The following is a 24112-nucleotide window of genomic DNA, read 5'->3' as shown; positions in this document are numbered from 1 at the left end:
CGGGGCACCATATGTGTGGCCAGTCAGGGATATACGTAGTAACTGTGAACTGCCTGCCTGGCCGGCCGCGCGAGAGACATTATGCATTTAGCGGGAGGGTTCGCCGAGGCCTCGAAGAGCAAATTAAAGCGATGAAATCTTTCGACCCGGTGCCAATTGCACCCTTCCGTTGCGCCGTTGTTTCATTACATCAATTTACTGGGCCGGCCCGAGTCGTGATCGGCGCATCTTGCCCGGACGCACGGACCCCCAGCAGCCCGGGTGGGTTGACCCCCAAAACCTTTCGCTGGGCCGGGCGGCCGAACGCCTCGCCCTGGGCTGCGCTGGGCAGGGTACCGTTAGTTGGCCCTTCGTCGCGTACTTTGACACATCTCGGTGAAAAACGCCACTCACATACGATAATTCCCGGACCCGCGGACGGCTACGGCTTTGGCTGCCTTTAAGTGCATTCCGATCTGTGCTGTGGTCTTCATCCGCCAGGGCCCAGCGACGGCAAGAGGTGGCCCCAACAAAGTTGAGAGACCGACCGGCCGACCGACCGAGCAAATAGCCTAGGTCCGCGCCCACTTGGTGGACTGCGCCGAGATCGGAATCGCTTAGGAAAATGGCTACATTAAGGAAAGGGCGAGCTATATAGGGTGATCCGTGAAGTGGTTGGGTTTTAAACTTCCGATTAGTTGACTTTTAAAACGCCAAACTTCATTCTGGAAATTGGAAACATTTGGTAAAAACTTTAATGTTTACGAAAAGAAACGCTTGCAGAAAATTGGGAAAATTGGGAAATTGCCAAAGAGTTCCAACAGTATTTGGGGCTCAGAAAACCCCCACACGTCGTGCAAGAGAAGCCAATGCACCCTGCACAACGAGTGACCGTTTGGTGCGGATTTTGGTCTACTTTGGTCAACTTGGGGTCTAAACTTTTACAATTGGAAAATAATAAAACTTAGACTTCCTTGTTGTTTCAAACCAACTCCGTCGTCACCAATAGAAGCGCACCGATACTCGTCGATTCTCATCGGTCTTAGACCGAAAAGGCGTCACGGTTGACTCAAACTGTCTTTAAAAAGTCTTAGTCTTGCCCACCTGGAGCTGACGTTCCTCCAGGCGGACTAGAGAACCTCAAGAATAAAAAACCTTTACATCTTCAGTTCTTACCGCTTTCTTAGAGCCTTTCGACTCATTCCCTTCTGTTGATTTATTTCAAGAATAAGTCGATTTGATATTCGGTCCTTTTCGATCCGTTTGCCGTTCAATTAGGATTGCAACCAGCCTTTTTGGCATTTGGCTCCATGCTCGTTGAGGCAAGCTCGCTAGCTAATAACGTGTTCCGAGAGCAATACGTTCTTATGACCGGATGTTATGTAAGTCATGCGTTCTTCTGAAGTGTTGGGCGATTCTTAGGCAGCTTCATTATCATGTTATCCGGTAATTCGTGCTGGCCATAAGGTTTCCAATGTAACCAGACGTGGTGGTTGACTATAAGGTCCCGAATCTGGTTGAGTCGCATGCTGATAGCGTGTCCCTGGGCTGATAGCACTTGCCTTGGTCTTTGCACATCAACAGACCATTTTTCTTTGTAAATGTAGAAGGAGTAACCGTCGAGAAATGTTGGCTATCTGGTTCTTCGGCCAAATTGAAACAGAAAACTTGGACAAAATTTGGTTTCAAGAAGACATTTGGTACCACCCTATACAAGAGTCGGGTCCAATGGTACACTGGAGCACGCGTTTGGGTCCCTGGGGACGCCGTGAACGACGGCGTGGACCGATAAGTATCGGACCACGGGGTTGGTCCGGGTTGGCGGTGCGCAAGACACGAGAGAACCCATAAAGACACGGTGTCTTGCGGGGAGACCGCTGTCGTGCACGACAACGACTTCCACCGTCGAAGGCTAACCGCTCGGTGTCCTGGTGTGGAGTGGAGTTTCTTTGTAGAAACCTCAGCCAACAACAGCCGGGCCGAGCCGGGCCAGGCCGGGCGACACAGAGTCGTAAGTTGTTTTTCAACTTTCAAAAAGCACAAACAACACGCCGGTCGGGGTCGGGGTCTCTGGAGTCACCTGGATGTCGCCGCCGCCGTCGTGAGGGCATTACTTTCAGGTACCTCCGGACCTCCGGCGAGTTTCCGGGGTGGTGCTGGTCGAAAGGGTTTGTTTCAAGAGTCCCACGGCGGCCGATTTATCATCCACGGAACCAGCCACGTTAGATTCGCGTGGATTGCAGTGGTTTGGTGGTGTTTTCTGCCCTCCACCAGATGGCGCTGGGATCAATGGTATGATCTTTCGCGGCGTTAAACGCTTCGGGCGGAGCCTCACACCTTGCCAGCCGGGTGCAACTTATTGCGATCGTCGTTTTGTAGCCCACCACAATGCTGTTGTTTCGGGTGGACCGTAACTAACCTCACTTTGTGTTTCTTTTCTTTCTTTCTCCCCAACAGACAATAGCAACTTTCACACATGGCGCGCAGATTCCATCCATGAAGCGTAAGTATCCCCGTAATTATTCCCGTCTCGCCGAGAAGATAGGTGGCCCAGAGGTGTTGTGTGTGTGAAGGGCTCCACTTGTGTTCGGTTGTTGTCCGGCCCGAACGGGTGACACGGGCGCGCCATGATGCAACCGATGTTGGTTCAGTTGGTCGCGATCGCGGATGGTCATCGAGACCAGTTGAATGACGCCATTTTGTTGACGCCGGCCACAACTTTATGACCCGTTTCGACATGTCGACTTTGTAGATAGTCAATATTTGGCTTACGTGACCGACCGTGGGGAGTTTACGGGTTTTTGAACGACGTGGATCTTCCATTAATGCGACGTTTCGTTTACGGAGGCTAATAAAATGGCGCGTTGCATTCGCGACGCTTCAAGGACGAAACTGGCAAAAACCGATCAACCAAATAGCCGTTTAATAATTCAAGATCGCGCGTTCGGCGTTCGGCATTTTATGGAGCCAGCTGAGTCTCGAAGGTTACCGTGCCGTTCGCCTGCCATTGGAACTTGGGCTTGCGATGCATCACTGACGCGATTACAGACGCGATCGTGCATCGTGTTTTGTGCTCCAGCACACATGGACGGCCGTTTAACCCGAGCGACCCCTTCCGAACCCGGAACGGACTCACTCCTGAAATCGGATTTTCCGCCCCGACCGGACCATAAATCAATACCTTCGAGAACCTGAACGATCCATTACGGAGACCGTTTCCGTGTGTTTTGGGGTTCTCCGCCGGGCTGCCGAGTGTAATTTATCGTCCGAAGGCGCTAGGGCCGCCCGCTAATTTCGAGGTATACTTTTCATCAGCCAAGGAGCCGCGGAGCATCGGATGCATCGCAGCAACCGGCGCGGCTCGTCGGCAACTCGGTTGGTGCGTTTCTGAACCGTTAACCGGGTGCCGGGATGCGCACCGAACGATCACCTACCGTGCAAAGTACTACTGTGGCCAAAAAGTATCGGGGATTCGTTTATAAGTCGAAAAAGCTATCTCCAAATCGATGTCCGGCATTTATTCCAATTCTTTGAACGGTTCGAGCGCTCCTTTTTAGAAACAGACTTTAACATACGAGGGTTGATCAAAAAGTTTTACGACATTGGGATTTCCGCGAGCATTTGTGACGGATTGTTTCGGGCGAATTGCGCATAACTTGAAGGAAATATTCTTTATTGACCATTCTGTCCTTTGACAACAACTTATGATGCACTACGACCTTGCAATCGAAGAAAACTGTAAGCTAAACTGTAAGCAAAACTGTTCACATTCTTGGCTTTTTGACGTTCACATCTTCTCGGCCCTCGGAAAAAATTTTTGAACCATCAATAAGCGCTGCTTCTGGTCTTAATAGCTTCACCATAAGTCACAGTCAATATTTCGAATGCATCCGGCCTTTTAATTTCGTTTTTCACACAAAATTTGATAAAGATTCTTTGCCATCCATTTTTTGGAAGAGACAACAGCTGTCAAAAATTGACTGATTACTCAAAATGGCGGAACTTTTCACCATAAATCATGTGACATGTGTAGCAACCTAACGCCACAAAAGCATCGAAAATCTGAGATACGTAGCCCGCAGAAATTCCAATGCCGCGAAATTTTTTGATCACCCTCATATTCTTCGCCCTATCTGAACTACTTATGTCGAAGGTGTCCTCAAATCCAGAATATCTGGTCTGTTTTGACGCAAGGCATTACGCAAACGACGCCCAACACCCAAACAGTGTTCTCCGTTGACAGTTTGGCCAGTTTGGAAGGAAAGCATCACGAAGCATCAAACTCATTGAATGAAACCCCCTTTTCCCGTGTGTTTTTGTTCTCAGTAGTATGCTACGCCCATGGTTGTGCTTTTTTTTATTTCCTTCCCAAGTTCCAGCCACGCACCGGGAGTCGGTAATTGGCCAAACGAAGGGAAGTAATTTTTCATTGCCTGCGTATAATTGTAAAATTATGATGCACTCGGCTCGGACCGTTTGGTTCCCTTTTTTTTCGCTCCGTAATAGATTTCTAACGCCGTTACGATCGCCGGCCGATCGGCCGAAGTGGCTTCCGATCGTTAGTGGCGTGTTTCAATTGGAGCCCCCCGACGAAACTGGCCTCTCGTTTGCTTCTTTAATAAATTGTACAGAAAATGGAACGTTTTCTGGTGGCAGCTTAACTAAATGCTTGGGCTCACGGAAAGAAATTACTCGACCTGGCCTGAGGCTGGACGCCATTTTTATGGTTCTTGGCTTGGAGGGCACGGGACACCCAAGGCCCAAGAACCAGGCTCGCCGTGTTAGGCATTCGTCGTGTGCTTTGCATTCGCTCTGTGCGTCCTGCTGCGATCCTGTCCTGTGGCCGCGGCCGGCGATGCTACGGCTTCTCCACACACACGGAACTGCACCGAATGTGTGCAATTAAATGTGCGTAAATGTGCCGAGGCTCAAGCCGTAATTACTGACGGCAGCAGCAGCAGCAGCGACCGCTGCAGAACCTCGCAGAAGGAACGCAGAAATAGAACGTTGCGCGGTGAAAAACATTCCAAAAGCGGAACCGGCAGCACACGATGACCGTGTGCCGGGGCCACTAGCATGTCCCCACACACACACACACGCGCGACGGGTAATTCAATATTCGTGTAGAACGTCCATTGACCCCCCCCGGGCCGGGAGGTCGACGACGCCAAACACATGTGCTATACCTCCGGAGTGACCGCCGTAGCCCGGGTCCCGCAGGTCTTAGATGCCACCGTAATCGAATGCAATCGAGGGGTGGCCATCGGCCAACCCGGTTCCCCATGGCCACCACCGACGACGACGACGACGACGACGGAGACGATGTGCAATAACTGCTTGGACATTAAAATAAATGGGAGCAATAAAGCCACAGATGGCCGCGAGTTTTCGTAACGCGGAGCGCGAGCGCGCGGACGGATTAAAGGAAAGAATCTTTCCTGTGGTCGGCGTATGGCGTGTGTGTGTGTGTGCGTTCTTGAGTTTTCCACCGCAACCGTCACGCTTCAATACGCTTTGTCGTCCTGAGCTCGCCGCCCCCAGAGAGGACTCCCGGTTAAGCGGGGGGCTATAAATCGGAACCGTCGCCATCGTCGGCTACGAAGAAGATTAATATTGTCACGAACCGAACCCGTCGGACACTGATCCCATGGGGTGGGGGGGGGGGGAAACCTAAACCTCCCCCGGGCACGCGAAGAATGTCTCGATCGGGCAAAGTTCAATGACCCCGGCGCAAAGAAACTAACGAAGATCTGACTCTCCCGGTTGTTGCAGGCTCGGCGATGATCTTCAGCAAGGAACCGACCGTGCGGATACAATGCCTGTCCGGCTCGATGCTGATCACGCTCAAGGATGTACCGACCAACCTGAACGGCCAGTTCAGCGGGATGGTGTATCCGAAGGGGCTGCCGAAGAACTCGAGCTGTCTCACCGAGTACCACCAGCAGGAGGGACCGCTGCGCTACAAGCTGCCACTGAAGAGCTGCGATACGATGCCGGTCGAGATGGTAAGTAACAGAAGTTGATCCGGCTGGAATCGGGAACTCCTACGCCCGCCCACCAGCCGGGATTGAAAGGCCACAGACCCTGACGAGTGACATCATAGGCCGAGTTCCGGTGTGTTTCGAGCCGATTCTCGAGCGACCCACGCGTAGTCATTTCCTAGGTTCTCTGGGTCTGGCAACGCGCGTTGGTGGTTACGCAAACCCCCAAAGGCCGCTGTCGATCAGATAACGAACCTCTCCGGATCATTAGTCTTCGCTGCGGGTTGGGTGTCAATGTCAGTATATGGAAATGAGTGTCACGTAACCGAATAATGCGCAACCGTGTGGTCGTGAAGCCCTTGACGGCCGATGGGTCGCCCTTGTGCCAGCGGTTTACGGATTTACGACCCATCGGAGTCTCGGAGAGGTTCGCGAAATGGCCTCACGATGTGGCACCTGTGGAAAAGAGACACTCTGCCGGAGGGGTTTTAATTTGTGTTAATCACTCGCAGCTCGATCGATCGTCAAACAAGTTTTCTCAGTTTTTCAACATCGGAATGTTGCCGCTGAGGGGCGGTGAGAAAATACTATTTTTGAATTATGCCACCTCAAAAGCCGGTGGCGCCACAAATGGCGCCGTTTATGGCAAAATCTCACAGCGGTGTGGGTAGCCGGTTTTCATGCCCGACCCGACACAGAATGCACACTCAATGCCGCAATCGATCATCATCGCACCGCGCCGCGCCGGTGACTCGCGCGATCCGCGTGGCCCCGATTCGCGATAAATGCGTTCTAAGTGGAAATGCTCCCATTCACGTGCACGCGCGCCCGTCGGTTGGTAACGGTTTGCAACACGCTCTACATACGTGCCGTGGCGTGCTAATGGCAGGCCAGTCTTCAGCTTCCAGCTTCGGGTCCGTCCGTCACACCCGACCGTCTGCGATCGAACACGGAATGGGCGGTGGCTACGAGCCCGGGGAACCGGCGCCGGAACGGGAACGATCGCGAGGGCAGAGCTTCCGGTTAGATTGGCCCAAAAAAGGTGGTAAATTTGTACGCACATTAATGGCGTCCGTATTCCGCGGACCGCGATGACATCAGCTCCAGCTGCTTCGGGGGTTCGTCGCTTGCTGTCGGTCGCCCCATCCACGCGGCGCATTGAAGTCTTTCGTTTTTGCGTTACGAGCGACGCTTCCGCGTAGAATCGTGGGCACAGTTATTACGACGATCGCGCCGCCAGTCATGCGCGCAAGCCATTCTCGGGTCAGGGTCTTGGGCCAGTCACAGGATTCCCTTAAATAAACATTAACCGCCACAAGCAAAAGGAACGAAATTAATTGACGGCCGTCGGCCAAAAAAAAGGTAATGGGTTTCGTGCGTGTTCGTGTGGCAAAAAAACGACCCACACGGGCCGTCGCACCGAGGGTGGCCGCAGACTTCCTGCTTCCTTCGCGAGGCCATCCGCGTGATGTTGTCTGCGTGTGTGTGGTGCTCATCGAGCGTTGTAACTCATCGATTGGTCAGGTCATCGATTCGGGTTCAGAAACGAAATAACTCATGTCAGGGCAACGCATGGGCGAAAAAACAATGGACCCGGACGGCCGCGTAGGACTCTGTGTGTGTGTGTGTTTGTGGTACCCATTTGGAGCCAATATCCTGGTCCGCGGCGAAACAGCGGTTAATATGGTGCCCCGGCCCGTAACTAACATCGCACCACCGTGGGTATGATTAATCAGCACTCCGAAAACTCCGATTGCAATGACCATCTTCCCCACGGGTACTGCCTCACACCCCCCAACCCCCCCCCTCCGCGACCCAGCACTGCGTGCAGAATGTCCATGCATTCCCCAACAAGATGGATTGTTCTGCCGCGAACGCTTCACGCTGGGTTTCGAAAAACCCAGCGGCCGACGCCTAAACGGCGCGTCAGCTTGGACAAAAATAGAATTGCCTCATCGGGTGTGCTCCGTCTTCTTCTCCGCCGGCCGTTTCCTTCTTTTTTTTCCCCAATTACATTGCCCATCGACCTGGCCGGCTGGCTTCCTTCATTAATTCAACGGGGCGCCCGCAAACGGCGGGCAAACCCCGGCAGTCGAGAGGCATCTTCACAACACTGGCCCTCGCCCCGACTAAAGTCATCGGTCGGTCCGGCGAGGTCCGCGGGTTTAAGAATTTATTTTCAATCGTGCCAGCGCCGCGCAATGATTCTCAGCAACGCCTTCCAGTGCCCGGAACGTCCCCTAAGGGAGGTGAGAGGGCGGGTAACACCTTGGCGGGGTCCGTAAAACAATGAAGGCTTTGCGCACAGCGACTATCGGCTGATCACACACTGACTAACGACGAACATTAGCCCAACGAGCCGGGTGTATCCACAGCTGCGATCGAGGGAGAGTGAACGAGAGACAGAGAGAGAAGCTGTGAAGCGTACATATTTCACGCGAAAGATGGGCAAAAATGCAAATGAGCCACCAACTGCCGCGAGTCGCCGCTCTGAGCCGCGCCAGATGGTAATGAGTTTATCCTCGGAACCAATCCACAACCCTATCGACCGTGGGGTGCCCTAACTGGGCGGTAGGGGGTTCGCAAGAGCAACTTTACGCGCTCCAAAATAGGAAGCAAGTAGCTCCGACCGGGTGGATCGACTGTGGACACACACTCGTATTTCGTAACGTTTCGCCAACACGACCTGAAGCGGCCGGAGGTGAGCTCGCGAAGGCGCCACGGTCCGTAATCGTCCTCAAGGTTGTTGCCGCCGTCGTCGCGACATCCGCACACACACGAACAGAAGTGAAGGAAGCCGTACAAAGCGCGTGGGGTTTACCGTCGAACCCGTCTCGAAGGCCATGTTTTGATGAAGCGTTTGGATCGAGTTCTTTTTGCTGTTTGGATGTTGCCTTTTTCTTTAAATCAAATTTCGATTTTCATTCCAAATTCTCGGGCTTGGGACATGATGTGACAAACATAGCGCGGATCGGCGCCGAAGTCGTGAGTAACGCCCCTGCGCAAAGCGAGTGACCACCTGGACCCCCAGGCGGCGGCCCAGACACATTCGCACAGGCCTGAGCTCCGGCTCCGGGTGTCTAGGTGGTAGTGCCAACGGGTGGTATTTAATCACCACCGGTTGGTATTTTCGATCGAACCAGTTTCGCGCCGATATTGCCTTTTCGCGCACGCACTGCAACGGCCCCTCACGACCGGGCAGAGACAGACGTTTGAGCTGACATTTCGAGCTTGGGTGTTCCCGGCTGTCCTTTCTGGACCGCTGGACGATCGTTTCGCCGTTTTCGTCCTCTGGGAAAGGAATAAATTGTTCCACAGCGCTCAGCGAGCGGACGGATTGCGAACGGACGGAATATTCGATTGCGCAAGGCGCTTTGGCTTGGTCGGGTTCCCCGCTGGCAACGCCATCATGCCTGATTGGGATCGCAACCATCGATGGGGTCATGCCGAAGCAGGGTCCGAATCCGACCGTTGTTGGCGCACTGTCACGGTTTTCGTGTATTTCGGAAATCCGCATCGGCTTACGTAAAGAGCGCGTTCGTTATGTCAGCTCGCGTGAGATGATCCTCGGTCGATTCGGTCGAGCGAATCCGTCATCTTACAATGGCCTTCCCGGGGGCCTGGAAATGGGTTTCGGGAAGTGAAAGAAGTGATTCGATTAAGCGGCAAGCGAAAAGGCCATTGATTAGTGCCAAACCACCGCCAAGTGCTCACAATTAAGTATCATTGATTGGCGTATTATTTAAAGCGTGCTTTGGAGCCTCAAAGTAACTAAGGAAACCGCAAAGGTCCTCACAAAACAATCATCGTTCGAAAATTTACATATTATTAACAATAGAAATGCAATCAAATCAACAAGTTCTGGAGAACGAATGTAACGAGTAACTTGAAATTCGAAATAATAAAATGTGGATAAAAAAAACGTAGCAAGGAACAGAAACCTAAAGCTGATGGAGCTTTAACTGAGATATAGTTTATTTAAAACTTCTGTTTCTGTGATCATGCCTTAGCATTTCATCGGTTCACGTAAACGTATAGGTTTCTCCTTTTACTGAACGATTTGCAGTCGTGTTGACGAATAATCGGTTGGTATGCCGCTGATCTTTATGACCCCTTTATCAAACTAGCTGTCGTTTACAATATTCTACAAAATTTGTTATCATCTGGCGGTATCTAGCTCGGAATTGACGGTAGTGGTCTTCCCGATCGGTTGAGGGTTTTTCAGTGTCCCAGATACGGCAAATTTGCTTGTTTACGTAGCCGCCAAGTGAAAAATGAGCCTCGTTGCTGAAGAAAAATTATGCTGAAAAAATTAGCAACAATACACGTTGTTCTGTGGTTAAGCGATTCATTTTATAAAATGACAGACATTGAACTAAAAGTTTGGCACTTGGACGACTAATTTTCGTCACTTCTTGACTTTAGTAACACATCGTTCAATAAGTCCCGAGACTAACTATGAAAACAACATTTTATCGGCAAAATTCTTTATTAGTCATCAACATAATCTCCTTAAAGTGTAATACAATCATTCCACACTTCTCTAACTTTCCAATGCCATGTTTGTAGAACGGTTCGTCTTTTGACTCAAAATGAACCTCAGTAGCAGCGATCAGCTCCTCATTCGAGCCATATCTTTTTCCCTGGAGCATCTTTTTGAGATCCGTAAAGAGCCAGTAGTCGCTGGGGGCCAGATCCAGCGTGTACGGAGGATGAGGAGCAGTTGGAAGCCTAATTCGTTGAGTTTGGTCATCATTTTGATTGAATTGTGCCATGGTGGCTTTTGTTCCAATGTGCGCAAACGCGGCACCCATTTGAAAAAAACCTTTTTCATATCCAATTTTTGGTGCAAAACAGTAAATGCACTACCAGTTGATTGTTCATCATCTTAGCTATCTCGTGCACTTTCATTTTGCGGTCACCCATCACGATTTTCAATACTTTCTTGATGTTTTCGGGAGTTACTGCCTCATTTGGCCGCTCTGAACGTTCCGCATCATTTTTATCAGCACGACCGCATAGAAGTCAGCATACCACCGAAAAATGGTTGGTTTCGACGGAGAAGAGTCCGGATGACGTTTTTCAAGCCATTGCTGAGCTTGAACAGTGTTTTTTTCCCATTAGAAAACAATGTTTTATCAACACACGAAACTCGTTTTGGTCCATTTTTTCAGGATTGCAAAAGTAGCGTCACCTTAACCACTGTAGCTTTGTTGGTTATGCTTCGAATTACACCAAATTTTGACACACCTCATCTGAAGGTTGGTACTTCCGAACGTCGGTATATAAATGGCATTATTAGCGCCATTTCTACGCTAGTCTCGGGACTTATTGAACGATGTGTTATATCCCTTAATCAGTGTCTCTTTTTTTCTTTCATGTCTTGGTAATAACTATTTCATTCATGTTTCTCTTTAATTCATGTATCTCTTGATGTACCGGTTACCAGCTTCTGCGTTCGTTTCGCCAGTTGTGATTAGTTGCGCTATTTGCTCTCAGTTAGTTCTGTAACATACAAGGTGTTCCATCGCGATCCAATTATTTGAATGTTGAATAACTCCGCTATTTGTCAGTCGATTTGACAATTGAACAACATATTTTTAGGGTTTAGGATGCCGTTTTTTGATAATTTACTCAGAATACAATATCTATCAAATGACCGCTTCCATTAGACACACAAAAAGCGGCATTTTTGGGGCATTTTTAATTGTATTTGACAACATTTCGGTAATAGACAACGTAATAGCAGCCATTTCCTCTGTGATGTTAGCTTTCAGCTCTTCAATAGTCTTCGGTTGGCTGGCATAAACCTTACTCTTCAAATAACCCCACAGAAAGAAACCAGAAGAAATTCGCCAACAATAAGCACGCACAGTTTTCACAGTTGTCCCAATAGAATGTTTATTTTCAATGTAGAGCGCTACATGTTCAGTCCGTTTTTTTTAATCTTAGAAGAACGGACTGGGCCGTATTTATATGTTCAATACGCTGTTTTACCGTAAATTGATCCATGACTAAAATGGCATTTCAGAATTTGACTGATTTGTCAAAGTCGACAAAAAAATGGCGGAGTTCTTTGACATTTCAATCTTTGGATCGCGATGGAACATAATTTACGGAGACAAATTGTTTTAAGTAACCCTCACAATAAAGCAAGTTGGCTATTTTGTTATTTTTTAATTCATTTAAGGAGCTGACAAGTCAATGTTGTAAACCTTTAAAAGTCGTGTTAAATGAAGAACAGACGCTTCTTCTGCTGATCCAATAATGAGCTTAATGAGGCACTCTTATAAATTTAATGTACCTTCGCTCAACATGTAAAGAACACATGGAATGTTCTTTTCTTTATCAAATCGATCTTTAACGGCACCTAACCAGAACGAACGCGTGCCTTGTAAACCGAACAACTTAACATAAAATTGTGGGTTAACTGAACAAATCCAACCCAAACGTGCGCTTATTTTGTGCAAACAGTCTATTCCGTTGGTAATGTGCTTTGTTCTAATACCTCCAGCGAGCGCCATTATCACAGATTAGATTCCGTCCGGTCTGTCGGTTCCCATTCCTTCGAGGATAACTGTTTCTCCGATGTGAACGATGACTCTATTTTAGGCTGCCATGTTCTGGCTTGCGGCGCATAAAAATTCAATTTATGCAAAGCCCTGCAACAACCACGGCTCCGTGTGGCTACGAAACTAGTTTAACCGCGCCCAGACGCCCAGATATCTTATGGTTCTTGGCCGACGACCGCGAGAACCGTTGGGAAGCCGTTTATAGGGGGGAGCTCATTTCATCACTAATTTCGCGTCTTGTCGCGGCGGTAGTCTATTTAGAAGCCGCCGTTCTCTGGGCAAGCGGAGCGACATTACATTTCCACGATAAATCACCCGGCCACGGGGGGGGGGGCCCAGAAAGTGCGACTTCTGTCGTCGGCTACGGTGCGATGGCCATTCGTTACAGCTGATGTGGGAACCGGCCCCTTTTGGAGGCCGCAAGTGACGCCACCCGTCCGTGAAGCGACCGTTTATGGGCGCACCGGGAAAGGTGAATTTGTTAACCGAGATTCGGGAACCGTTTTCGGGCGAACGCCGATTTCCGTTGCTACCGCTCCGTCGTACCAATTGCACCACACTCTTCACCGGCGGGGCCCGGGAAATTCAGCCCCGATAAAGACCCGGCCCGGGAAGTGGGTCGGAAAATTGGACCCCGGAGCCCCGTCGAGAAATAGGCCGCTCAGCTCAGCGCACACGTCGATCGCGCCCATTGTTCACGAGACGACTCCACGAAGAAATGGACGGAACTAATGGCAAATGGGCCAGCACCACTTCCCTGGGACGGGGGATCTAGGGCTCAGTGCCCCTGCCGTTCTGCCGGTCTTGTTCTCTTGTGCCCTCTTTTCTCCGTGTGCGAGTTGATCATGAAGCGACTGGGGAGGCGAAGCACTGAGGGGTTGACAATGTTGCGTGACATCGACCCCCCAGGTACCGTACCGGCTACCAGCACACAGCACCGTGCCACCGGATCGGGAAGATAATTGAAGAAAATTGCCTTCAGCTTGAGGCTCCGGCTCCTCGCACGGAGCAGGTCAAGAACCAATCGACGCCACCAGAACCGCCACCAAAGACGAGCTGGGTCCAGGGCGCACCTTCAAAATTTCACACGAGTGTTAAAATTTAATTCCCCTGGAAAGGAGGAAATTGTTAACGGACCGGCTGACGGTGGAGACCGACCACCACAACCAGCTCCGTCTCGACGTGTAGACGAACGTCGTTACGTTGCGCCCGCTAACGGTGGATGTAATCTTCCCGGACAGGACCGGGGGTACCCGGAGTCCCGGCCCCCGGCAATCTTATTAATTTTTCAATTATCATCCCGAACCGAAACCGAAACTCCGGTTGGGCGTTGGGCGGGCCCTGCACCCGGCCCTTGAACAAATCGACCAATTGGTAACCTTTGGCGTAACTGTTTCTCTCCCCCTCGGGCCACGTCTTAGTGAACCTCCTGAACTTCATTCTGCGGAGGATGCGCTCCCGAATCGTTACATATTCAACACACACAAGAGCCTTGATTTATGTCATTGGTTTCGAAGCCTGGCAGCCTGAAGGGTTTCCTTCGCTGCTGCCGTCACTCCCGTCGGCTGTTTGCTCAGCTCAACCACGACTTATGACACCGGGGCCACCGGGGCCACCGGGGGCCCCCAAGGGAACGGAAATGAAAGATTTTTAATGGCCGCCGTAGTAGCAGCAGCAGCAGCACCAACGACAGGAATGCTCTCGCGCAGCAGAAAAAGGGTCACACAACGGTTCTGTGTGGACGTGGACCCTCCCGAAAGTTCAGCACCAGTTCCGGGCGAGGCCAAAGTGCCCTCGGCGGCCCTAGCGTCTCTTCGCACCGTGTGTCATGTTTTCGTCAATATTTATGAGCCACCGCTGTAACGGTACTCCGCTTCGACACTTCAGGAACTTGACCCACTGCCGGCGGAATCGGCGACGCAGAATCACTTCCTGTGTTTGACTTGCGCAAGCCTGCGCTAATTGCAAGCCGTCAAGAATGGGCCACCGCCCTGAAGGCACCGTTTGACGCCATTAAAAAGGGCCCCCCAGTCCCACTCAAACCCAACCCCAGGCCAGGCTGGCTGTGCGTTGCATAATTTCACTTAAATGGCCGTGCCCGAAGAATCGATACGATCTGGGCGCCAGGAGTCTGGGCTGACTCGACTTTTGGACCCTTCAGCTTCGGCCGGGTAACGGTAAAACAGGGCACCCAGCCTTCGCCGTTGTCACCAGCAGCAAGGGCCCCCCCACGGGGGGTTCCCACTGCACCGTAACCGTATTCATCGACCAGGAAACAGGGTCGCTACAAGATAATATCGGCCACTCTGCATGCTGCACGCTGCTGCTGCTGGATGTGTGGCCCCCCTATCTCTCTCCCTCATTCTGTGCTTTTTACGCTACTGCACGGCCCGCCGTTACGGCGACTTCCGGCTCCGGCCATGTTCTGGAGCCTCGTGGGCCCGCTGAGTCTGACACAGAAAGCGGGTCCCACGAAGTAGCACAAGCCCTCCGGAGCCCCACGCAGAGCCCGATCGAACTGATTTTGCTCGATCGACTCGAGACAGACACGGGCCGCCCGTTCCTGGTTCGTGGAACCGTGGGCCAAAAAGGGGGCCACGACCCAATCATCATCGTCGTGGACGTCGCTGTTGTGCGCTGTGGGCATTACCTCCTCCGTGGCCTGGAATTCTCGGCGGCGGCCACGGTGCGGCGCGATGTGATCACGCGTGTTCCAAGCTAACCTCAATTTTCTGTCGGGCCTCCGGACGCAAACCACGGAAAAGGGCCCCGCGGGAACGCGGACACACGGCTCCAGACGGCGCGCGCTGTCGTCGATGGCTCTTCGGGTACTTTCTAGTGCTGGACTCCGCACGGGCTTCGTGTCCAAAACAGGGTCACAGCCCGCCGGCAAAGACTAACGGTTCTTTGGGGTTGGCTGTTCCGGACGAGGGGAGAGAAAGTAGCACCGCACCTGGTGGGGGCCGGTGGCAAATGGCCCCAAAGTTGTCGATGACCTTGAATCACCATTCGCACGTTGTGTTGCGTGCGCCGTGATTGGGTTGTCAAAAATGGCCGGCACCACAACATCGGGCAGCAATCGAGTTCACGGACGGCTAGGTTCCGATTCCGGGAAAGTCCTCCGCGCTCGATTGGCGGTGAAAGGCCCGATTAAAGCATTACCCTCAACTAACGCTCTTGGTCCTTGTCGAATTACGGCGCGTTGGGCTGCGCTGCGCTGGCCACGGGGGAAAATTTATGGACAGCGCAAAACTTTCACCTGATCCGCTTCGATTCTTCGGCGGTGTGATGTTACATGGCCGCGATTGAATAATGTGCGCACGGTGAGTGCTTCCGAAACAGAAAGCTCCATAATCAGTGATTGTGAGGCCGCTGGCACTGGCTGATACGGCCGAATGACCTGTTCCGGCATATTGGATAACCCGTCGGCTCGGCGGGAGGATGCACTGGCGCACAGGTCAATGATTTGGGGACAGCCTATGCGTTGCGAGGCTATAGGAGTGAGGTTGGACACCTACATGCCAACTAGATCTTGCGCTTTTAGCGATCATTTGCCTGCCTCACCATCTACAAAGCATTGGAACTTTTATCCAGACAACGGAACGCAAGATCCCACGAGGCACGATCGAGTAGAACCTTCAACATACACGTCAACTGTGGTCCCGTTTATTATTTTTTTTTTTTTCAATGTTTAAAGTTGGTTCTTTATTAGACAAAAATGCTTGATTACATGAGAGTACAGAGATATTCCACATTGGGATTGCAGCTCTTTGATAAGTGCAAGGTCTCAAAATGATGAAATGAAAATGTTTCGATTTAAATCTGTTTAAATTATATGTTATGCCACGTGGCATTGAGCCATTTTTTTTCTTACTTAATTACAACTTACAACTATTCAGCATCAAAAGCTTCAGATAATTAGCTCTCGAATTGTCGGATGGATGGAATTATTGCATCTTTCGATTAGGGCTTCTTTTAGTTTGTTAATTACGAACGATAGTCTATGCGAGCAAGCAAGTTTTAGGATTCGTTGGTGTTCTCCAGTATAAATGAAGGATCATTTTGAGAATTTTATTCAGTCTGATTTGTATTGACTGGAAGTTAGTTTTGGAGCATTCTGCCCACAGAGAAGTGCTCCCGTTTGATGTCTTTCGAACGTTAATGTCAAAAATGACATTGCTTCACATTTTGCGATGTAGTGCGAATCTAAAACGCATTACTCCGAGAGCCCGAAGCTCGCAAGAATCGACACAATTAAAATACCATTTTGACAAATCCACCGAAAAATGCCGTACGAAACAGAACTTCAAACGACTGGCCGCAAACGGGTGCCACAGTATACCCGCAGTGGCCCCGGGAATGATGATGACTTCGGTTCGGGGCGAGCGGGGATCAAACTGTTTCGTGTGGAACCGTCGACGGAAGTTACCCATCAAGCATGCGGGGCGTAATTACGGAAATCTCATGTTCGGAGACTTTTATGGGACATGCGAGCCACCTGCCTCCCGCCCCACGGAAGCCACCATAAACAAGGTGAAACACGGTCCCGGTCGCACCGCGGATGGTTGAGCGAACGAAGAACCACCGCCCGGGCTCGGAAACGGTAAACGTGCGCTCGCCAAATCTTTGGCCCACGATCAGCTTCCGGAAGTCGGTTCCATTGTTTCACCCGTCGGTGGTGGGCACCTAGGATGACGACGACTTGACCCCCGCTCGGGGGAGATGTTTTGCGTCTGAAGGTGCTTCAGCAGTTACTTCAAGATCTCGAGAATCTCACTATATCTGGGTTCAGTCTCGGGTCTCTCAACTTGACCACCTCGACCGGCCCCGGGGTGTGCTCGTTCTGAGAATTCTATTTCGTGATGACGTGACGCCGGACAAGTGTTGAGACCGCAAATGGGCCCACCGTGGCCTCAGCCCGTCACGGGACGAAAACATGTTGTCATGCTGGACACCGCCGTCCGTCCGTCCCTGGATCGAATCTTGACAGCGACACCCCGCCCAGACGCCAACGGACGATGAATTTGGAGAGTCGACCGGCAGGCCGTGATGAGTCGACGGAATTGTAAATTAATTTCGCCGAACCTGATTTCTCACACCTGAACTCGCTGAGGATGTGGATTTCGGACCACATTTCGCCCCGGGGAGTTGCTCTGCATTGGTGAATGTTTGATCGATTCCCTCTCAGAGAAGGAGCAGAGTTCCTTCACACAGGTGTGGGGTTTCGGTTTTTTGTGTGGCCCTCTTTATCATCATCTATTTCACTTAAGACGGCGCCGTCTAAGAGCCAAGAGCGCCAAAGTCTAAACGCCGAAGAGATGAAATAATTTCCAACCGCGCGAGGGTTCGCGAGAAAGAGACTAATTGAAAACCGAATCAAAAGAACCGTTTACACGGAGGTGGGCTCGTGGAGATCTTCCGCGGGACGAGCGCCGATCTGAGTGCTGTCATTGCGAAACCCGCCGGAAAGTACAGTTAGGTGGACCTCCGCCTGTTTAGGGGCGATCCCGGGCGATCGTTCCGCGCCCTGAACATTTTTCGGGGGTACGATTTAATTTCTTCACGCGGAGGTCCCTGAACTGGAAGTGGTCCCGTGGTCCAGCCATAATAATCATTTGCGGATTGCGCTATAATTTCATCTCGCAGGGCCATTCTTCCACAGATCGAACACGGAGAAATGGTATTCGAATGAAAAATGGGCTCGCACGCGAACAGTCCGCACGCGGTGGCTCTACATTAGCCCCCCCTAATGACGACCTGGGCCGTCTGGGGTGGGAGAGAGGGAGATGGAAAGAGTTTTCGTTAAAACACCTCAAGATGCCGGAGTGCCCGGTCCGTGGTCCTTTCGGCATCTTACGCGGTAATGGTGCTTTTCGCAATTGAGCTAATTAAAGCTTGCCCAACACGGCGCGGCGGTGCGTACGCTGTGGGAGTGCGCAGTGCGGTGTGCAAGACTTGATTAAGGCTCCACACATCAAGACCACCATCAAGAACGAACGATCGGCGAACGCGACGAAGGAACCGCGAAAGAGAGCGAAACTGGTACTGGGTACCTTCATTACCGAATTACGGCAACCGCCATTACTTGGGCGCTAGGGTCCAGGTCATTGTCTGACTGTGGAACCTGAACCCTCCAGCGGTGTCCGGTGTCCGGTGTGGCTGACCCTCAGAGGTTTCACTTTTGTCCGTTTTCCGTTCCGTTTCCAGGATGACGGTGGCATCGAGTTCTTCAACACGATCGTGCTGCAGCCCCACCTGAAGCTGGTCACTGATCTTGGCCGAGGCTACCACGTGCGCTGCCGGTACAAGAGCCGACGGGCGGCCTTGAAGAATGTGTCGGTGCTCCACAAGTCGGCCGGCGTTGCGTCGGAGGCGTCCGCCGACAGCCGGCCACAGGCACTGACCAGCGCCGAAGGAGGCGGCACCGGCGGTGGCGGTGATCGGCGGGAGCACGGCCGCTCGATGGACAGCAAGGACCCGGAGCCGGTGGCGCCGATCGGCGGCGGCGACGGCGACGGCGACGAGCAGGCGGACGAAAAACCGATGCCGGGCTGCCATATGAAGATCTTCACCGCTGGCGAGAAGCTGGCCGAGAACGTCAAGATTGGCGATCCGCTCACGCTCGTCATCAACATCGACCGGCAGGAGGAGTACGGACTGCACGTCACCGACTGCCTGGTGCGGGATGGACTCGGCTGGGGCGAGCAGAAGCTGATCAACGAGCAGGGCTGCCCGTTGGACAGCGAAATCTTGGGCCCGTTCGAGTACACGTCGGACCGGAGCAAGGCCACGGTCACCTTCCCGGCCCACAAGTTCCCGTACACGTCATCGGTTTACTACCAGTGCAACGTGAAGTTGTGCGAGCTGCAGGACGCCAACTGTCACAAGGTAAGTTCCGGCGCCGGTCGACAAGCGCTCGCTCGAATATTAATGAAGTCGTTTTCTCGCCCCACCTCCAGACACCGACCTGCTCGGGCGCCAAACGCACGAAACGGCAAACGGACGAGGAAGGACAACCGGCTACGATTGAGGTCTTCTCCGGACTGCACGTGAACGAGAACGCTGAGGTGCTCGGTGATGACGCGGATTCGGTGTTTAAGGAACGGGTAAGCAATCTCGTGAGGTAGTCGCAAGCTCGTCAAGTGCTATATGGAGTGCTTCTATCCCTTCCAGACACCGGACGACGCCATCTGTGTGTCCCAGCGGAGCTTCGCCGTTGCCATAGCCATTGCCGGCCTGTGCCTGATGCTGGCCGTAGTCCTCGCGGTGATGTGTATCGTCGCTCGCCGCAGCAGCAAGTCCGTGTCCAACTCGGGCAGCTCCATCTACAGTGGCCCCTACACGAACACTGCCTTCTCGCATAGTAGTTAATGTCCCCGCTCCGCTACGCGGGTGGAGTAGTGCTACGTTCAACGAAACGAACAACCCTCCGGCCGACCAGCGAACCGTCCGTCCGCAGATACTGTGATGCCTTTTTTGGGTACGACGAACGACGAACCTTCCGACCACGAACGCAACTAGTACTACAAACCTCTCCAAGTCCAAGGACGGCCAAGGCCACACCGTCGGAGTATCACGCCACGCGTATAGTTAGAATTAGAACCACATAGTTCAGGTATTACCGAAGCAATCTTGATCAGTATACTCCTCCGGCAGATTGCTTTGCTAATATCGCAGAGGTGCCCTGACCGGGGCCTCTGGAAAGCGTAACTAACTCCTCGTTTAACTAGCATTTAGCACTAGCAACCCCTCAACTATCTCATTTGTTACTCTAGCACGGTCTATCGATCGCGGTCGGTCTCCTCCTCGGACCGATCCGACGAACACACGCTCACTTTCCCGATCTAAGTCAGGTGGCGGGTACTTAATGCTGATAGCCTTTCGAACGTAGTTTCCTTCCTATCTCAGTCTACGCAGTAAGATGTAGATGTACGCGACGGATCCATCGCTACCGTCCCCGACGCCTAGTGACACGCTGGACGCCGCAGAGAACCGCATTATGATTGAGACATTTCGAGCCTCCCTACCGTTTTCGCGATCTATTATTTTTTGTGCTCTCCCCCAAAAGAAAACTGCCCACTTTGAGATGTACTGTAAAAAGTATCCTTAATTTTAATCTCTTTCATATTTATTAAACAACGTACCACTTCCCGAACCTGTTGGAAATGTTCTTTCGTACTGCGGTTCAGTGGCTGCCGTCGGGGATGGGCGATAATAGAGTAAAAGACGGGGCGGCAAGGGATCGGCACACACACTACACCCTAGCTGTAGGCCGGGCCGTCTGGTGGTTTAACAGAATTTTAATCGTTTAGCAATCGAACAGAACAGAGATGAATGTTTGTGCGAAAAATCATCACCCACTGTGTAACGAACAAACGTACTGAATGAACTAGTGAGCACAGAAGTTAGAGACTAGTGTTAAAATAAATGTGAATATAACAACGAATGGTAGCATGTTTGTAAATTTTTACATGGCGAAAGAAAATGGAAGATTCCGTGGATCACGGAAATCGTGGATCATTGGGAAAAATGGTAATTTTTAAAGCGCCACCGGCGTTGGATACATTCAATTAGATTTAATTTTAGCATAACACTTTCATGGGTACGTGCGTCGTGTTTTGAACGAAATAAAGGACATTTAAGATTTACGGTAGCAAAAGACGATCATGTTCTTTGTGGATTTTTGTTGATTGATTTTGATTTTGTTCCAACTGTTTTAGCACAATCTCATTTCAAAACCTACACCTTGCGTGAAATATTTCACATGAGAACACGTGTTGGTGAGTGCCTTTTGGGTGAGCTCCAAAAAAAATTCCACTCAATTTTGACATTTCGCCTGCGAAATGTCAAGTGGTCCTTTTCAATTCCAATACCGCGTGTTTTGCCCGGTGTTGGACGGTGCTTGTGTTGAATTTTCCGTATTTCCGTGAAAAATCGCACCAACAAACTCGCCAAAATGAGTTTGTACAACTTTAAAAAGATCATGGTGGTGCCGCCAGCAAAGGTAAGAATGCGAAACGTCGTTTGTGCCGAGCTTGCAAACGTGGATTGTTTACATGCTCAGCAGACCCGGCCGTGGCCTGTGGCCTTCGGTTCGGCGGAGGAAAATATGACTAACTTCTGTGGTTTCCTTTCTTTTGCAGGCCTTCATCGATATTATGCTATCGAAAACACAGCGGAAAACACCCACCGTTGTCCACAAGCACTACAAAATCAGTCGGATCCGTGCGTTCTACATGCGCAAGGTGAAGTACACGCAGCAGAACTTTCACGATCGGCTGACGCAGATTATCCAGGACTTTCCGAAGCTAGACGATGTCCACCCGTTCTATGCCGATCTGATGAACGTGCTGTACGACAAGGACCACTACAAGCTGGCGTTGGGCCAGCTGAACACCGCCCGACATCTGATCGATACGTAAGTTTTTGGCGAGCGAACGGACCACTCTGTTCGAGGTTTCAACTGGCTTTCCCCCTTTTCAGTGTGGCTAAGGATTACGTGCGATTGCTCAAGTTTGGTGATTCACTTTATCGCTGCAAGCAGCTAAAGAAAGCCGCCCTCGGTCGAATGGCGACGATCATGAAGCGTCAGGCATCGAACCTTACCTACCTGGAGGAAGTCCGTCAACATCTGTCCCGTCTGCCGTCGATCGACCCGTACACACGCACGATCATCGTGTGCGGGTTCCCGAACGTGGGCAAATCGAGCTTCCTAAACAAGGTGACGCGGGCCGATGTGGAGGTGCAGCCGTATGCGTTCACGACGAAAAGTTTGTACGTTGGCCACATGGACTACAAGTATCTGCGCTGGCAGGTGATCGACACGCCCGGAATTCTCGACCATCCGCTCGAAGAGCGTAACGTGATCGAAATGCAGGCCATCACGGCGATGGCCCATCTAAGGGCCTGCATCATGTACGTGATGGACGTGTCGGAGCAGTGTGGCCACTCGATCGCCGAACAGGCTCATCTCTTCGATAGCATCAAACCCCTGTTCGCCAATAAGCCACTCGTGCTGGTATTGAACAAAACGGACATTTTGAAGTTCGATGAACTGGAACCCGAAAAGCGCAGCATTATCGAGAGCTTGTCCGAAGATCGGGAGCTGATTCCGATCCTGGAGATGTCGACCGCTACCGAGAAGGGTGTGATGGAGGTGAAGATGGAGTCGTGCGAAAGGCTGCTGGGCTATCGGGTGGACCAGAAGTTGAAGACGAAAAAGCTCGAGGGACTCCTGAATCGGTTGCATGTGGCGTTGCCCGAAAAGCGCGACACTAAGGAGCGCCCTGCTTGTATTCCGGAGGCGGTGCTGGCAGCGCGTGCTGCCAATGCCGATAAGATCGCCAAACGGCAGAGGAAGCTGGAGAAGGAGATCGAAGCGGAGCAGGGTGACGAGTACACGCTGGATCTGCAGAAGAACTACACGACGATCGCCGAGGAAGAGCGGTACGATGTGATCCCGGAGTTCCTGAACGGAGTCAACATTGCGGACTACATCGATCCGGATATCTTCGAGAAACTGGAGGAACTGGAGCGCGAAGAAGGTCTGCGGCTCGAGTCGGGAGTGTACGATCCGCCGCCGCTCAATCTCGACGAAACGTTGCTCGAGATTCGCGAGATGGCCAAGCAGATCCGGCTGAAGCGCTTCCTGCTAAAGGATGCCAAGAAGCTGACGATGAAGAGTGGCCGCCCAATCATGCCCCGCCACAAGCAGGCAATGGTGCGCGACCGCAAGTCGGACAATCTGCGCAAAACGATGGAAAACCTCGGCGTGGACATGTCTGGTACGGAGCAGTCGAACTTTACCAAGAGCGAGATGTCCCTGCGGCGCAGTTTGGTACCGTCGGTCGGTGGCCCGAAAACACCGAAAAAGGACCGCGAGTCGACGGCCATCGTCAAAGCAACGGGACAGCTGCTCAAGCGCCGAACACCCGGCCACGAGCTTGGCATCAAAGACGTTATGGTGAGTGTTTGCCACGGCCTTACGACTTTTTGTGATGTTTTGCAAGATACTAACGATCCTGTTTTCATTGTGTCCTCCCGCCAACGTAGGTTAAAGCAAAGGCAAAGGTTATGGCAAAGCACGACATTGCGAAGCGCGTTACGAAAATGTCCCGCAAAGGTGAAGCCGATCGTCACATACCGGACCTCAAACCGAAGCATCTGTTTGCTGGTAAACGTGGCACGGGCAAAACGGACCGTCGTTAGGCGATCGTTTGGAACGTTCATGATGCTGCTGCCGGAGACTTGGTTGAAATATGTTTACTTCTTTTTCACGGAAATATATAAATTTTATTTGAATCGTGATCACATTCAACACCAAACGCGGTAGAGCTACGTGAGTTTTCAGTTGAAAGATTAAGATCAATGAGAAACAAGAAACTTGGATATAATTTATAGGCGCCCTGCGAAACCCTCTTTAATTTGGTACGCTGTCCTCACTTAATCCGTACGACGGTCGCAGTGGTTCAAATTGTTACCACCCCATTATCGCGAAAACATAATCCTGCCACAAAGGGTACCGTCATGCGGAAACTGGCTGGCACTTTGACGACAATTTCCGGCGGAACCGACACGCAC

The 24112-nt window shown here is 51.6% G+C and overlaps 2 protein-coding genes across 4 annotated transcripts in view; both read left to right on the top strand.

Moving 5' to 3' along the window:
• Window positions 1-20969, top strand: part of LOC128269316 (uncharacterized) — a 39086-nt gene extending 18117 nt beyond the window's left edge. For all 3 annotated transcript variants that reach the window (XM_053006751.1, XM_053006752.1, XM_053006754.1), the window contains exons 4-8: window positions 2437-2482; window positions 5752-5984; window positions 18740-19420; window positions 19492-19638; window positions 19706-20969. In XM_053006751.1, coding sequence (XP_052862711.1) covers window positions 2437-2482; window positions 5752-5984; window positions 18740-19420; window positions 19492-19638; window positions 19706-19903 — 1305 coding nt within the window. In that variant the 3' untranslated portion in view covers window positions 19904-20969. The remainder of the gene's footprint in view (window positions 1-2436; window positions 2483-5751; window positions 5985-18739; window positions 19421-19491; window positions 19639-19705) is intronic.
• A 430-nt stretch (window positions 20970-21399) lies between these two features.
• LOC128275980 (nucleolar GTP-binding protein 1) lies at window positions 21400-23861 on the top strand. The gene is made up of 4 exons (XM_053014452.1): window positions 21400-21536; window positions 21676-21950; window positions 22016-23495; window positions 23585-23861. The coding sequence occupies exons 1-4, from the start codon at window positions 21489-21491 to the stop codon at window positions 23738-23740; spliced, it is 1959 nt and encodes a 652-aa protein (XP_052870412.1). The 5' UTR covers window positions 21400-21488; the 3' UTR covers window positions 23741-23861.
• The last annotated feature ends 251 nt before the right edge of the window (window positions 23862-24112 follow it).

Source organism: Anopheles cruzii, chromosome 2 (assembly GCF_943734635.1).
Source record: "Anopheles cruzii chromosome 2, idAnoCruzAS_RS32_06, whole genome shotgun sequence".
Lineage (NCBI taxonomy): Eukaryota > Metazoa > Arthropoda > Insecta > Diptera > Culicidae > Anopheles > Anopheles cruzii.
The sequence above is the reverse complement of the archived record's forward strand: the minus strand, read 5'-3'. Positions and strand labels throughout refer to the sequence as shown.

Bases quoted from the DNA above. Each gene is read 5' to 3' on its own strand.
- LOC128275980 (XM_053014452.1), top strand. From the start codon at position 21,489: ATGAGTTTGTACAACTTTAAAAAGATCATGGTGGTGCCGCCAGCAAAG. The intron at 21,537-21,675 runs GTAAGAATGCGA...TTTCTTTTGCAG, and splicing joins TGGTGGTGCCGCCAGCAAAG to GCCTTCATCGATATTATGCT. The intron at 21,951-22,015 runs GTAAGTTTTTGG...CCCCCTTTTCAG, and splicing joins GCCCGACATCTGATCGATAC to TGTGGCTAAGGATTACGTGC.